The 16592-nt window shown below is 42.4% G+C and overlaps 1 protein-coding gene across 1 annotated transcript in view; it reads right to left on the bottom strand.

Annotated features, from left to right (window-relative positions):
- Positions 1-2314: 2314 nt before the first annotated feature.
- Positions 2315-16592, bottom strand: part of LOC126475222 (F-box only protein 32) — a 556323-nt gene continuing 542045 nt past the window's right edge. The window contains exons 8-9 of the mRNA XM_050102888.1: positions 12082-12318; positions 2315-3540 (exon numbers count right to left, since the gene is read on the bottom strand). Of these exons, the coding sequence (XP_049958845.1) occupies positions 12120-12318 (199 nt within the window). The 3' untranslated portion in view covers positions 2315-3540; positions 12082-12119. The remainder of the gene's footprint in view (positions 3541-12081; positions 12319-16592) is intronic.

Genomic DNA, 16592 nt, shown 5'->3' with positions numbered 1-16592 from the left:
TAAGTGAGTCATATTGAGGTCAACTTTTCCATTGTTGCAATGCATTAAGTTCATAAGAGCTGTTTGTCATGAACAAGTTAGTTGTATGTGTAACTAAAGTATATATCATTTAGCTGTCATCATTTAAAAATGAATTTGCAGTATTCTCTAAACTATTATGCAGCAGTAAAGCAGCAACCAAATTAGTTTTTGCAAATTCTACACTTGTAGGAGTAGAGGAAGAAATATGTACACCAGGGAAAGATCGTCTTCATGTGCCTTTGTCCCAGATCAGCGCAGGATCAGCATGGTTATCTACAGATTTGACATGGTTAAGTTGAGGGGTGGTTAGATGCCTTTTTCACCACTCCGTCACCCCAGGACGGAATGTGCATACGCCGTCTGCCTGTGGTGTTGTTCATGTAAAAATGAGCAAAGTTTTCTATATGTTTATGTCTCGTGTAACTAAGACAGGACTTGCCTACCAGCTCAGTATTCACTTAGGGACATGTGGGGAACTGCCTTAACACCACGTCTAGGCTGGCCTGCACACTGGATCTTGTCATGAAACTACCAGGCGGGTTTGATCCGGGGTCAGCGCACCTCCTTATTCCATCCCAGGGCATAGCTACCTGGCCAGGTAAACTAAGGAAAGTCGAATTATTCAAATCATTAAGGCATTTGTGGTTGTCGAGAGACTATTATGAAAAAACTTTTTATTCTCTTTATTGTTTCTTCTTCACACTTACCTTTTTACTTTTGCCTGAATTAGAAAGAAATACACTCCTGGAAATGGAAAAAAGAACACATTAACACCGGTGTGTCAGACCCACCATACTTGCTCCGGACACTGCGAGAGGGCTGTACAAGCAATGATCACACGCACGGCACAGCGGACACACCAGGAACCGCGGTGTTGGCCGTCGAATGGCGCTAGCTGCGCAGCATTTGTGCACCGCCGCCGTCAGTGTCAGCCAGTTTGCCGTGGCATACGGAGCTCCATCGCAGTCTTTAACACTGGTAGCATGCCGCGACAGCGTGGACGTGAACCGTATGTGCAGTTGACGGACTTTGAGCGAGGGCGTATAGTGGGCATGCGGGAGGCCGGGTGGACGTATCGCCGAATTGCTCAACACGTGGGGCGTGAGGTCTCCACAGTACATCGATGTTGTCGCCAGTGATCGGAGGAAGGTGCACGTGCCCGTTGACCTGGGACCGGACCGCAGCGACGCACGGATGCACGCCAAGACCGTAGGATCCTAAGCAGTGCCGTAGGGGACCGCACCGCCACTTCCCAGCAAATTAGGGACACTGTTGCTCCTGGGGTATCGGCGAGGACCATTCGCAACCGTCTCCATGAAGCTGGGCTACGGTCCCGCACACCGTTAGGCCGTCTTTCGCTCACGCCCCAACATCGTGCAGCCCACCTCCAGTGGTGTCGCGACAGGCGTGAATGGAGGGACGAATGGAGACGTGTCGTCTTCAGCGATGAGAGTCGCTTCTGCCTTGGTGCCAATGATGGTCGTATGCGTGTTTGGCGCCGTGCAGGTGAGCGCCACAATCAGGACTGCATACGACCGAGGCACACAGGGCCAACACCCGGCATCATGGTGTGGGGAGCGATCTCCTACACTGGCCGTACACCACTGGTGATCGTCGAGGGGACACTGAATAGTGCACGGTACATCCAAACCGTCATCGAACCCATCGTTCTACCATTCCTAGACCGGCAAGGGAACTTGCTGTTCCAACAGGACAATGCACGTCCGCATGTATCCCGTGCCACCCAACGTGCTCTAGAAGGTGTAAGTCAACTACCCTGGCCAGCAAGATCTCCGGATCTGTCCCCCATTGAGCATGTTTGGGACTGGATGAAGCGTCGTCTCACGCAGTCTGCACGTCCAGCACGAACGCTGGTCCAACTGAGGCGCCAGGTGGAAATGGCATGGCAAGCCGTTCCACAGGACTACATCCAGCATCTCTACGATCGTCTCCATGGGAGAATAGCAGCCTGCATTGCTGCGAAAGGTGGATATACACTGTACTAGTGCCGACATTGTGCATGCTCTGTTGCCTGTGTCTATGTGGCTGTGGTTCTGTCAGTGTGATCATGTGATGTATCTGACCCCAGGAATGTGTCAATAAAGTTTCCCCTTCCTGGGACAATGAATTCACGGTGTTCTTATTTCAATTTCCAGGAGTGTATGACTGAACTGAAGGAGGTCAAGAACTAATGGATTAATAATTAACCTCTTTCTTATATCACAAGGTGGGAGAGGAGGAGGAGGATATTCAATGGTTGCAGCAATGAAAGTTGGAATGCATTACAGCATCATTTAAGGTGGTAAACCACTTCATTTCAAAACTTTATTCATCTAAGACAATGTCAAATAAATGATATAAAAATGTTCACAGAACACATTTAATGTACTTCTGAACCTTGTTTTCTGAACTGATAAGTCACTTTAGAAACAACAGAATTTTCAAAATATAAAATGCTATCCAGTACGTAGCAGAAAAATTCTTTGTCACAATAGTTTGGTTCAAAGCTAAGAGTTGAATGTACTTATACAATAAGAATTGTGTGAACATCACAACACAGCTCAAATAAGCAAGAGCCACTCATGAACTCTAATAATAATTATTCAAACGGCTCAACCAATATTTGATCATAGTGTAAAATTATAATTGAGATCTAAATTACCGTACATTGGAAGACAAAAGATTATTGTACAGTTTATATTGTCCTTTCATCAAATTAATACACTTTGAAAGATGTCATGTGTATAACCCAACTAAATAATTTTTTTGAAATGAGCTGAACTTTCATCCCATTCTAATATCACAAAATGAAACAAAGGAACACTGCAAATGACAACAGCACAAAATAAAATGACACTTTTTTAACCATCAGAATTCATAGAGCTTTCTCAAAGTTTTTTTACACTCATATAAACACTGTAATGATACTACTGAAATGATTGGAATTGTTCATGAGCTTCCCATATTAAAGTGCTGTGAGTTGCAATATAATTCCAGTGTACGTAAGAAAATACTGAACTTGTCAAGATTGAGACACATACATTGGCTTACTTCCATGATTCACTCAAAAAAAAAAAATTAGAATCTAATCAGTTTAGCTGCCAGCTACGGCACATATTGTGTCTTGACTAGTGAATAGCACAACTACTGATTACAAGGTAATTATCATAAACATCTCCAGAAATTAAGTAAATGGTACATTTGTATTTACAAACAATGACTGTTTCTTATGTAATCACAATAACACTGATCTTTCTAAAACTGTTATGAATTTAATCAAAACTTATTTCATTCTCAATAGAAATACATTTTAAGCTTAACCCCAACATTTCCAAAAACCACACAAAAATAAGTCACTTTTTAAAGGTTCATATGATTCACTTTTTATATGTTTATTTTAATGCAGTTTTAACGTCAGAGCTGGACTATTTTTAACAATGTTGCACCACGTTTATGTACAGTCTATGAACAAAGGTTGCTTCAGATCTTGACTGCAACATTAGCCTTCCAATTTTTTCTCTGTAACAGAAGCACAGAAAACTGTAAGTACAATATAAATTTTATGTGTAAGAATCACAAATTGGAATATCGTCTCCAGTGCACAAAATGTTGCAGTGAAATATACACTGAAGTACATTCATAAAATGGCTGCATATAAGAACAATGTTGTGTGTCCCAACTTGTGAACATTAGGAGAAACAATACAAAGAACCAGTACAAATTTAAAAATGTATTACAACCAACTATTTTAAAAATTACTAAAAATTCATTAGAACTCCATTAATGTACCTTTACTGTTTATAAAACACTGTCTACCTCTTAAGGAAATCATACAGTAAATGGGAAATACACGATAAGTTCTTGAGAATCTATCTATGGAGGAGAGGAAGAGAGGCAAGTGGAGCAACTGTTGCTTTAAGCAATTAGTGCTGTGATTTGGTTGACCATTATTTATTTTCTTCAATAATTGTAGCTGTGGCTGCAGATCAGTGTATTTGGGAGTCTCTGTACTTCACTACTTAGCACTCCTTCAAGTCAGAAGTGTGTATGCTGTTACACATGCCAACATGCTACATATTAATTAGCTACAGGTGGATGGTTACTTTTTCTGTACCCTGAAATTTTGTTGGTTGGTTGAGAATTGGGAAAAAAATGATTTTTTTGCCAGCTAAAGAAACATGAAAATGAAAGCTTGACAAATAATCGGATGTATTTATTTCTGTGTTCATGATTGTGGTGCAAGGAGGGAGTGATACAAATAAATACCTCATGGTTCAGTGTTTGCTTCGGAATGAGGTTCTGCAATAGTTAACATTCTGGATTGACAAAGAGGAATAACAATGTTAAAATCACCTTCTGGCAATGATAACATTGTTTCTTGAAGTCCACAGCCTATTTCTTTTCCAAGCCTTGGCCAACTGAGGTTGATGCCTAAGAAGTAAATATCTTTTCATGGTGTGCCCTAGCCAACGAAATGGATAAAGCATTGTTTTGCACTTCAGACCTTGTTTCAGTTAAAGACCTAAGTGCTACTTGTGTCAAAAGCATAGTAATATCCATATCAGTTATATATGTAGGGAAGTAAACTCGTCACAATGACCATTAATAAAATTTCATTTACAAATAAGAGTACTTAATAAATCACTCCTCAAAGATCATCATCCCTTACACTACTTTTCCCCTTTAAAGTAGAAGAAACCTTGTCCTTGATCGAGACAAAACATTTTGTGATCTATTCAGTATATATTACAATTATAAAATGTAAAGCAGACAAGCAGAGCTTTAACATCTTCCTTTTGTTTCTCGGCTCAGAATATATTCTCATTAATTGTAGTAATATATAACAATGCTTTTATTCAAATTATCAGTTGTGCTCACATTGTTAATTTTTATTTTGTTTCTAGACTTGTCAACTTGTAATTCAATGCAGGTCTAGTTTGAAACATTTTTCCAAACACACAATGAAGTATATCATTTTACACCCCCATCCCACCTCAGATTGTTGGCTTTTCTTGATAACACCTTTAAAAATAAATCTCACATTTAGTGGTTGTGGAAATCTGTTGTTTTCAGTACTAATGATAGTACACCCTGTAAGCAAATTTTGGTCTCGGGCAAACCAAGCGGTTGCTTATAGCACTTTGGCGTTAAATTGGACCCCACTTCAGCCTTAAATTAGCCCTGCTTATATGAAATATATTATGTAGAGTAAAACTGAACACTGATGATTACAGAAAGGAAAATGACCTGTCCACATATCATGTAATATGGTAAAGAATTTCTTATATTGTTAAGCATAAATGGATGTCCCTTTTAAAAATGAAGGTGTAGGGACAAGTGTTATCTACAATTAATTGTACATTTCAATGTTATGAAAAGGTTAGTTGCTACTCACCATATAGCAGAGATGCTGAATTGCAGAGCCACAACAAAAAGACTGTCAGAAAGTGAGCTTTCAGTCACAAGGAATTCATCGGAAATTATATATATATATATATATATATATATATATATATATATATATATATATATAATGGAAGGAAACATTCCACGTGGGAAAAATTATATATAAAAACAAAGATGAGGTGACTTACCGAACAAAAGCGCTGGCAGGTCGATAGACACACAAACAAACACAAACACACACACAAAATTCAAGCTTTCGCAACAAACTGTTGCCTCATCAGGAAAGAGGGAAGGAGAGGGGAAGACGAAAGGAAGTGGGTTTTAAGGGAGAGGGTAAGGAGTCATTCCAATCCCGGGAGCGGAAAGACTTACCTTAGGGGGAAAAAAGGACAGGTATACACTCGCACACACGCACATATCCATCCACACATACAGACACAAGCAGACATATTTAAAAGTCTTTAAATATGTCTGCTTGTGTCTGTATGTGTGGATGGATATGTGCGTGTGTGCGAGTGTATACCTGTCCTTTTTTCCCCCTAAGGTAAGTCTTTCCGCTCCCGGGATTGGAATGACTCCTTACCCTCTCCCTTAAAACCCACTTCCTTTCGTCTTCCCCTCTCCTTCCCTCTTTCCTGATGAGGCAACAGTTTGTTGCGAAAGCTTGAATTTTGTGTGTGTGTTTGTGTTTGTTTGTGTGTCTATCGACCTGCCAGCGCTTTTGTTCGGTAAGTCACCTCATCTTTGTTTATATATATATATATATATGAATGATTGAATATAATAGAGGGAAACATTCCACGTGGGAAAAATATATCTGTAAACACAGATGATGTGACTTACCGAATGAAAGTGCTGGCAGGTCGATAGACACACAAACATACACACGAAATTCAAGCTTTCGCAACAAACTGTTGCCTCATCAGGAAAGAGGGAAGGAGAGGGAAAGACGAAAGGATGTGGGTTTTAAGGGAGAGGGTAAGGAGTCATTCCAACCCTGGGAGTGGAAAGACTTACCTTAGGGGGAAAAAAGACAGGAATACACACACACACACACACACACACACACACACACACCCCCATCCGCACATACACAGACACAAGCAGACATTTGTAAAGGCCTTTACAAATGTCTGCTTGTGTCTGTGTATGTGCGGATGGATATGTGTGTGTGTGTGTGTGTGTGTGTGTGTGTGTGTGTGTGTGTGTGCGCGCGAGTGTATGCCTGTCCTTTTTTCCCCCTAAGGTAAGTCTTTCCGCTCCCGGGGTTGGAATGACTCCTTACCCTCTCCCTTAAAACCCACATCCTTTCGTCTTTCCTGATGAGGCAACAGTTTGTTGCGAAAGCTTGAATTTCGTGTGTATGTTTGTGTTTGTTTGTGTGTCTATCGACCTGCCAGCACTTTCGTTCGGTAAGTCACATCATCAGATATGTGTGTGTGTGTGTGTGTGCGCGCGCGAGTGTATACCCGTCCTTTTTTCCCCCTAAGGTAAGTCTTTCCGCTCCCGGGATTGGAATGACTCCTTACCCTCTCCTTTAAAACCCACATCCTTTCGTCTTTCCCTCTCCTTTTCTCTTTCCTGATGAAGCGACCGTTGGTTGCAGAAGCTAGAATTTTGTGTGTATATTTGTGTTTGTTTGTGTGTCTATCGACGTGCCAGCGCTTTCGTTTGGTAAGTCACATCATCTTTGTTTTTATATATATATAACATTCCACGCGGGAAAAATATATTTAAAAACAAAGATGATGTGACTTACCATACGAAAGCGCTGGCAGGTCGATAGAAACACTAACAAACACATACATACACACAAAATTCTAGCTTTCGCAACTGCTTCATCAGAAGCGAAGCAACCATTGGTTGTGAAAGCTAGAATTTTGTGTGTATGCATAAAACGGGAAAGCGCTAGTAGATAGACACAATAAAAAAACACACAAAATTTCAAGCTTTCGCAACCCCGTGGGTTGCGAAAGCTTGAAATTTTGTGTGTGTGTGTTTTTTTATTGTGTGTATCTACCAGCACTTTCCCGTTTGGTAAGTCACAGAATCTTTGTTTTTAATATATTTTTCCCATGTGGAATGTTTCTTTATACACACACACACACACACAACACCAAAGTTTCTGGCTGCTTAGGTCAGACTGTGAGCAGCAGCGGATGATGGGAGAGGCAACCGGGTGGTGGGGATGAGGAGGAGGCTGTGGCAGGGAAGGGGAGGGATAGTAGGATAGGGGTAGGGCACAGAAAAGTGCTGCTTATGGGAGCATAGGGGGACAAGGTGGAGAGAGAGTAGAGCAGTAGGTGCAGTCAGGAGTTTAGTCAGAGGGGAGGGGGAGGAGTAGCAAAAAAGGAGAGAAGTATAAAGACTATGGGTGTGTTGGTTGGATAGAGGGCTGTGTATTGCTCTAATGGGCTAGATGGATAATGACTAATGAAGGTTGAGGCCAGGAGGGTTACAGGAACATAGTACATATTGTGGTGAGAGTTCCCACCTCTGCAGTTCAGAAAAGCTGGAGTTGGTGGAAAGGATCCAGATGGCACAGGCTATGAAGCAGTCATTGAAATGCAGAATGTCTTGTTGGGCAGGGTGCTCAGCAAGGACATGGTCCAGCTGTTTCTTGACCACAGTTTGTCGGTGGCCATTCATGTGGACAGATAGCTTGGTTGTTGTCATGCCCACGTAGAATGCAGCACTGTGGTTTAGAGCTTATCTTGTAGAGCACATGACTGGTTTCACAGGTACCACTGCCTTTTTGATGATGCTTGTGACCAGACTGGAGTCGGTGATGGTGGTGGTGGTTGTGGTTGTGGTTGGAGGATTTATGTGACAGGTCTTGCATCTAAGTCTGTTACAGGGATATGACCCATGAGGCAAGGAGTTGGAGCAGGGGTTGTGTAGGTTTGTGGGTGGTGGAATACCACTGTGGGAGGGGTGGGAAGGATAGTGGGTAAGACATTCTTGATTTCAGGGCATGACAAGAGGTAGCCAAACCCTGGCGGAGAGTGTAATTCAGTTTCTCAAGTCATGGGTGGTACTGAATCATTAGGGGAATGCTTCTTTGTGGCCAGACGGTGCGACTTTTGGGGTGGTGGTTGATGGGAGAGATAAGGCACGGGAGATCTGTTTTTGTACAAGGTTGGGAGGATAATTGAGGTCTGTGAAGGCTTCAGTGACACCCTCGGTATACTTAGAGAGGGACCACTCGTCACTATAAATGCACAGCTGTATGGAAGGGACTTCTTGGTGTGGAATGGGTGGCAGCTGTCTAAGTGAAGATATTGCTGGTTGTTGTTAGGTTTGATATGGATGGGGGTACTGATATAGCCACCTTTCAGGTTGAGGTCAAGATTGAGGAAGGTGGCTTGCTGGGTTGAGTAGGATCAGGTAAAGTGAATGGGGAGAAGGTGTTGAGTATCTGGAGGAATGCGGATAGGGTGTCCTCAGCCTCGATCCAGATCATGAAGACGTCATCAATGAATCCAAGGCAGGTGAGGGGTTGGGATTCTGGTTGTTTAGGAAGGATACCTCTAGATGGCAGACAACTAGGTTGGCATAGTATGGTGCCGTGCAGATGCCCATAGCCATACCCTGTTTTTTTTTTAATACCTTCAAAGGAGAAGTAAGTTTGGGTGAGGATGTAGTTCGTCAGTGCAACTAGAAAGGAGGCTGTAGGTTTGGAATCCATCGGGCCTTGGGAGTGTAAAGGGAAGATGCATCAATAGTGACGAGTAGGGCACCATGTGATGAAGGAGCAGAAACTGTGGAGAGTCAGTGGAGAAAATGGTTTATATCTTTTATATACAAGGATAGGATGCGGTTAATGGCTGAAGGTGTTGATCTATGACAGCAGAGATTCTCTCAACAGGGACACAGTAACCAGCCACAATAGGGCACCCTGGAGGTTGGCTTTATGGACTTTAGGTAGAATATAGAAGGTATGGGTGCAGGGGGGGGGGGGGGGGGGTTTAGGAATGAGGAAAGAGATGGACTCTGGGAAATAGGTTCTGGGATGGGCCTAAGGCTTTAAGGAGAGGCTGGAGATCAGCTGGATTTCTGGAATGCGGTATGTTGGTGAGGGTTAAGGACTGGTGGAATCTTGAACAGCTGGATGTCATGTGGAAGGAAGGGTGCTAGCTGTCAGATTCCTCCACCTGCAGAGTCCTTCTGTCACTTAGTCCTTGCCATTCAAAAACGACAGTGGTGAAGCCTTTGTCACCAGGTAGGATTATAAGGTCAGGACCAGCTTTTAGGTGGTGAATCGAAATTCTTTCTATGGAAGTGAGGTTAGTTTGAATGTTGAGGAATTTGGGGAATGATGGAGAGGCAAGGTTTGTGGTTAAAAAAATTCTAAAAAGTTAACAGGTGGTGATTTTGGGACATCAGGGGTTGATCACGGTTGGATAGAGGAGTGAACTGAGTCAGAGTTCAGTACTGGTCTTTGGTTGAATCTGATTGGTGGGGTTGCTGGCAAAATGTGTTTCCATTGTAGGGACCGGGAGAAGGAGAGATGATCGAATTTGGGAGTGGAGCAAAAGGCGAGGCCTTTGGAAAGGACTGATATTTCTGTGCGGCTAAGGCTTTTGGAGGAAAGGTTCGTGGGTCTGTTTAAGTTCTATATGGTGATGACAGGGAGTTTTTGAAGGTCAGGTAAATGTAGTAGGTCTGTGAGTCAGGGTTTGTCAGCTATGAGGGGATGTAGTGGGGGCTTGGTTGCTGTTGTAGAGGTGGTGGATAGTAGTAGTCCAAGGCGGGAGTAGGAAGTCAACAGGGTGCAGAGTTTTCTGAGGTGGCATTGTGCATGTTGCTCTAGTACCTAAAGGGCAAGAGATTTGATGTGTGATATGGGATCCAGGACTTTGGGATCGCAAAACAGGAGAGTTTTGTGCATTGAGAGGAGGTATTGCAAAGAGATTTGGGCCTGGTTGATATCGTTTTGCAGGACTATATTGGTGAGGGTTATGGACTGGTGGAATCTTAAACAGCTGAATGTCATGTGGAAGGAAGGGTGGCAGCCGGAGATGGATAATTTGATGGTAAGGTCATTTGGAGGCATTCCATGAGCCAAGCAACAATGCAAGAACAATGTGTGGGGCTTGGTTGTGGCTAGGGATAAAGAAACATAACCCCTGCTCTCAATCCCTTGCTTCACATTGCTGTAATAGACCTAGATGCAGGACCTGTCCCATACATCCTCCCATCACCACCACCACCACCACACCCACCACCACCTACTCCAGTCCGGTCACAAGCATCACCTATCCCACCAAAGGCACAGCCATCTGTGAAACCAGTCATGTGATCTACAAGCTAAGTTGCAACCACTGTGCGGCATTCTATGTGGGCATGACAACCAACAAACTGTGGCTAAGAAACAGCTGGACCACCCTGTTGCTGAGCATGCTGTCCAAAACGATGTTCTTCATTTCAATGACTGCTTCACAGTCTGTACTATATGGATCCTTCTCACCAACATCAGCTGTCCAGGTGGGATCTCTCCCTGTAGTACACCCTATGTTCCCGTAACCCTCCTGGCCTCAACCTTCGTTAGTCATTGTCCAACACCCATCTATCACCTTCCCTGTTCACACTCTGGCACTACACAACCCTCGGTTCCACATATGCGCCCACACACTCTTTACTTCTTTGCTTTCCTGCTCTCCTCCTGCCCTCTGTCAAACCTCCTGATTGCATCTAGCTGCCCTATTCTTTCTCCACCTTGACCCTGTATGCTACCCTTATCCCTCCCCACCAACTGGTTGCCTCTCCCATCATGCGCTGCTGCTAACAGTCTAGTCTCGGCAGCCAGAGGAGAGAGAGAGAGAGAGAGAGAGAGAGAGAGAGTCTTTATGTTGTACCTGTGACCCAGCAGCTATTCATTTCATAATACTGTTACGTCCATCCTGGATTTTCCATTGATAACTGTATATTTCATACGAGAAGTAATAATCTCCAATAATTTGAAAGTTCAAATGTAACAGCCACCACAAGTACTTACTTCCAACTTACACAGTGCAGATGCAAAAGAAGAATGAAGAAAATGTACATCATATTATCGTATTCAGTCCAGTGCTATGAATGTTTTTGCTGACATACTATTTCTGTGTATAGCAGAGCTTTAATTATGTGGAAGTTTCGATATCATGTCACCGATGTTGAAGGGTTAATCACTTCACTGGGGCAGAGTGCTAAAAAAAAAAAAAAGGTGTGCCTCTTATGCCACAAAACATGGAAAATTTGGTAAAGCAGTAGTACAGCAGTTCAATAATGCTCTTGGATACGCTGAAGTGTATGAGATATAAGTTAGAAGATTTAATGGTGGAAGTAGTTTTATGAATTAAGGCAATAATAAATACACACACATAAGTGATTGATGAGGATAAAATGGAAAGGACAGAGCTACGTTCCATGTGATTACCAGTACTACACTGATCAGTCTAAGCTAAAGAACATTTTGATATTCTCTGTGCGAATCACTTAAGGTTTATTTTGTGCAGTTGTAGACTCATCCACTGCAAAATGCATATTAATCGATCACTAGACCAGTCTCCATACTATTAAAAATAATGGACATTTTGAGCAAATGGTTTAAACAAAGATGTTTGTTGTGGCTGTGAAACAGTTATACAATACATGCAATGAAAACAGGCTGACCTCCGTGCAGAATAAATTCTTCTGTAGAATTTCCCATATCACAGAGAGAAGAATTTCAGGAAGGCTTGAGGTGGTATGGGTACATAAAGTGTGTTCTTGTCAACATTTTCCAACTTCTCCTGGAATTCTGGATCTTGGTCCACAATGCAAGGATGTCCAATAGATTTCCAAAACAAACAGCGGCAACTTCTACACAATTGTATCATTTCTGCATATTCTTCTCGCAAACCAAAGGCTCTGTAAAATAAAAGCAATCTCTCAAATTTCCTCGTTCACATGGCATTATATTATTTAAAACCTGCTATCAGTTTTACACATTTAGGAATATGTCAATGATAAATGACCAAAATATCAGGAATATTTTCAGTTGTAGAATATCATTCAATTATTCTAAAAGTATATATAATCTGGAACTTAAAAAAACCATTTCACATTGCAAAGGTATTTGTCAGCAATACTACAAGACAGAATACGTGCAGTTTGTCAGATTCTGTTGTCTAATTATCCGCATAGTATCCTTAAACAATGATGTCTTTGTTCCACTTCAATTTTGAGTTTATAGTACTGTTGCACTGGGTGCCACAGATGTAGAAGCAAACCATAAATATGGCAATGCATGCACTGTATGACATGCAGTTATGCATTTATCGTAGCTCCTACACACAAGTTTTGCGGGGCCAATGTGTGAATATTTTTTTCTCTCCATACAAAACAGCCTCTGTTGACTTCTCTCTGGAAGTGGCTCTTACATTTTAATGCATACAGATAAAGTGACTAATAACATTTCTCTACATATTACTTATCATCTAAAGCTTAAAGATACTTATTTGGGATATTTACTGCTGATATGGAAAGGAAAATTGCAGACACAATGTCGGGCCAGAACCTGGCTTTTGTCAGTAAAATTACAAGAACTACTAATAGGATTACTTTTTCTACTTCAGTGTGTTTCTATCTTTTGGGACTGTTAGTTCCTTTGTCAGTGCAGAAAGCGACTGAGATTAAAAGGAAGAGGCAGAGAAGTCCAACACCAGTCTGAGAGGAAGACAAAAATGAAGCAGGTCGAAGGTATATTCCCTCTTCATCTTTGTCTCCCCTCATCCTGACAATTGGTGGGTCCTTAGCAGCCAAGAGTTTTGACCACCTCGTCCTCCTCCTCTTACTGAGGGTGGGGGGCAGGGGGTGGGGGGGGTGGGGGGGGGGGGGGGGGGGTGAGGGAACCAATAGTTCCAAAAGCTAGGCTAGTTTTCTCTACTTTTAAATGTTTCTGTTGACTTTACATTAAACTTCGCCACTTGACAGTAAATACTAGTCAGCCTATCATCTGTGTGTGTAATTTCTACACTTTAGTTACTGAAAAGTCTTAGATTTTTCTTTCTTTATCAGCCCACCCAAACTATTTCATTATAGAATCAGAAAGACAATCTTATTGCATGCTGCTTTACTGCTACCATTGTAACACTGTGCATTTTTGCTTTACTTGTTTATTTTTTTGGTAGGAGTCTCTAACAAAAAGCACTTGTCCATCTCCAATTTGACAATTTGTTTCTTAACACATTATCTACAGTTTGGCCCTGATTGTCTAGCAGCTGGAGCACTGTACTGCACTCCTGAAGGCCCCAGGTTCAATCCCAGATAGGCTTGCACCCCAGACTTCATTTACTTTTACCCACAGGTTACATCCCTGGTACATCATTGTGGAGACTTTTATTGCATGGCTTGTTTGTCAAAATACAATCTGTGATGTCAGTTGTGTCAATTGGACGTGTGATTCGTCATGACAATATTCCTCACTCTTTGGCTATTGCAGTGGTAAGGGATATATTTTCATCAACTATCATGCCTTGTTGTTGGCATTTTGTTACTATATAAACCTTCATGCGCTTATCTTCCACAGGGAGTCGTCTCTACTTGCTCCAACAAACTTTCCACGAAATTATGGCTTGTTTCTACTGGAAAGCATCAAAGCTTTATCTAATGTGATCTCCATGCATGGAGAAACTGCAATGAAGCTTACCATGACAGCATTCAAGTGTTCTGTCATTCTTAATGGTCTCTACAAATTACGCATTGTACCAACGATTTTCTTGTGTGCTTTGTCTGTAGGTGGTTGGACACTATCATCACATTTTATTTTTGGTTGGTGACCCAATGGCATGCAGCATTAAATTTTTATATTGTTGTACAAGCGTATTATAAGTTTTCAAACACTGTCCCGAATTTACTTGCAATCTTTCTTAGGTCATATGCACCCATGTCAGAACCTTAGAACACTAAAACAACAAAAAAAAAAAAAAAAAAGTTAAAAGCTACTACACGGTAAGCCCAATTGATGGGTTGGAAAGAAAGCTAAAAAAGGACTTCGTCTTGGAGACAGATTCCTAAAATACGCCACAGAGACAATGTAGGTTCTGAACTAAAGATTAAATGTTCTTTGCTGTATTGCTACGGCAGATAAAAGTAAAATGCAGGTGACAGCTCACGTGTCATTTGCTAAAAAGGCCTCTAACTCAGACAGCAAACATACATTAGAATGTAAGTGGCTTAAAAAAATGGGCATCCCATCAGGAAATGGTGTACCATCAATGATTGATGACAATAAGTAGAAAGTGGTGAGGGTTCACCATTTAACAAATGGCGATGGCTAAAACAACAGTGCCCAATGCCTAACCTTGCTAAAATGATCTTTTGGTGAGCGGGCTGAGAGATGGTTAGCCAAGCCGTTGGGAGACGCTTAAGTTCCCGGAAGGGAAGACCAGTAGTGATCCAAAAGTGACACCACCTGCTGACAGATGGCAACATGGAGGTCATCGACAGGAATGGAAGAACTAGTGAGCTGAGGACTACAGCCTCGGCAGCAGTGTCCGCAGCCTCATTTCCCATCAGACAGATGTGACCAGAAACCCACATAAACATCACAGTGACTCCCTCAAGAGCGAGCAGGTGGAAGCTTTCTTGGACCTGTTGCACTAACTGATGGACTATGTACAGCACACACAGGCTCTGAAGGGCACCGGGAGAATCAGACCAGATGACAAAATTGAAAAGCCTGTGTCGCTGGATGTACTGTGTGTCCTAATAGAGGACAAAGAGCTCTGCTGTACATACTAAGCAGTGTTCTGGAAGCAAATACCAAAAATCGTTGGTGCAAATGATGAAGGCACAGCGGACACCATGATCAATCTGAGAGCCACCAGTGTTTACAAAAGTGCTATAAGGAAGTTCTGTGTGTGAAGGTCAAGAAACTTGCAGCAAGAGATCGAATCTGGGGTAGTTTCCTTAGGAAGTGAGTGAAGTCAAAGGTAACGTGCGTGGCGCACAAAGACAAGGTGGTGAAGGGTTCAGACCCATCAGGAAAGTGGCAGGTAGTGTGAAGTAAGCTGCTGTAGCAATAGCTGAATGCAAACTCTAGGCGGTAACAGAGAAGAGAGACGTTCCCCATACTGGCGGTCAAAGGTGACATTGAAGGAGGAGGCATAGGGTGGGTGCCCAGGTATAGCAGACAAATGGCATGCCTATCTACTGAGTAGATTATCATGCTGGTATGACAACGGTAGTTTGACAGCTTCTGCACACATACTCTCAAATTCCATGACAGTGGATTGTATTTAGATAGTGTACGATTGCTGAATGTGCGTATGCATAAATGAAACACCCATAGTTTAGTTTCGAACAGAGAAGGGATCAGTGTAAACAGAGAAGAGTAGTCCGACTGCTCTCCAAAAAGTACCACTTAGGACACTGAGGGACCACAGGCAGCCAGGGAAAACATGGGAGGATCAAGAATGTTTCCTCTCAAGCATGAGTCCGAGGAACTTAGTAGTTTCAGCAAACGGAAGAGCAAGATGTAAAGAAAGTGGAAGAAACTCATTGTGCCACCAGAAATTCCTACAAACGGTTTTATCAGTGGAAAAGGGGAAGTAATTGTTGATGCTCCAAGAGTAAAGATGATTGAGACATCACTGAAGGCACTGCTCAAGGGGACAAGTCCACGGAGAATTACAAAATCATCGACAAAAAGGGAGCCAGATATGTCTGATGGGTGACAGCCATAAAAGGGTTAATGGCTATAGCGAAGAGGACGGCACTCAGGATGGAACCATGAGGCTTCCCGTTTTCCTGGATAAATGTGTCCAACAAGGCAGATCCCACACGAATCTTGAAAACTCTGTCTTTTAAAAATTCATGAAGGAAATGGGGCAGGTGGCTTCGGAAGCTCCATGTTTATAGAGTAGGGAGGATACCAGTCCTCCAGCAGATGTCATAGGCTTCTTTACAAATCAAAAAACGTAGCCACAGTCTGGTATTTCTGCAAAAAATCAATCATGACAAAGTGAGATAGTGAACTACAGAATGATGCACTCAAAATCCACATTTTGCTGCGCAGTGGTTAGTAAATTGCGAGGCACTAGTCACCATACCAGCCAGGCATGAATCGCATTTTCCATCACCTTGCAAACACAACTAGTGAGAGAAATGGTGTGGTAGCTAGAAGCAAGGTGTTCGTCCTT

Source organism: Schistocerca serialis, chromosome 4, assembly GCF_023864345.2.
Source record: "Schistocerca serialis cubense isolate TAMUIC-IGC-003099 chromosome 4, iqSchSeri2.2, whole genome shotgun sequence".
NCBI classification, from domain to species: domain Eukaryota; kingdom Metazoa; phylum Arthropoda; class Insecta; order Orthoptera; family Acrididae; genus Schistocerca; species Schistocerca serialis.
This window is presented reverse-complemented; position numbering and strand designations above follow the sequence as displayed.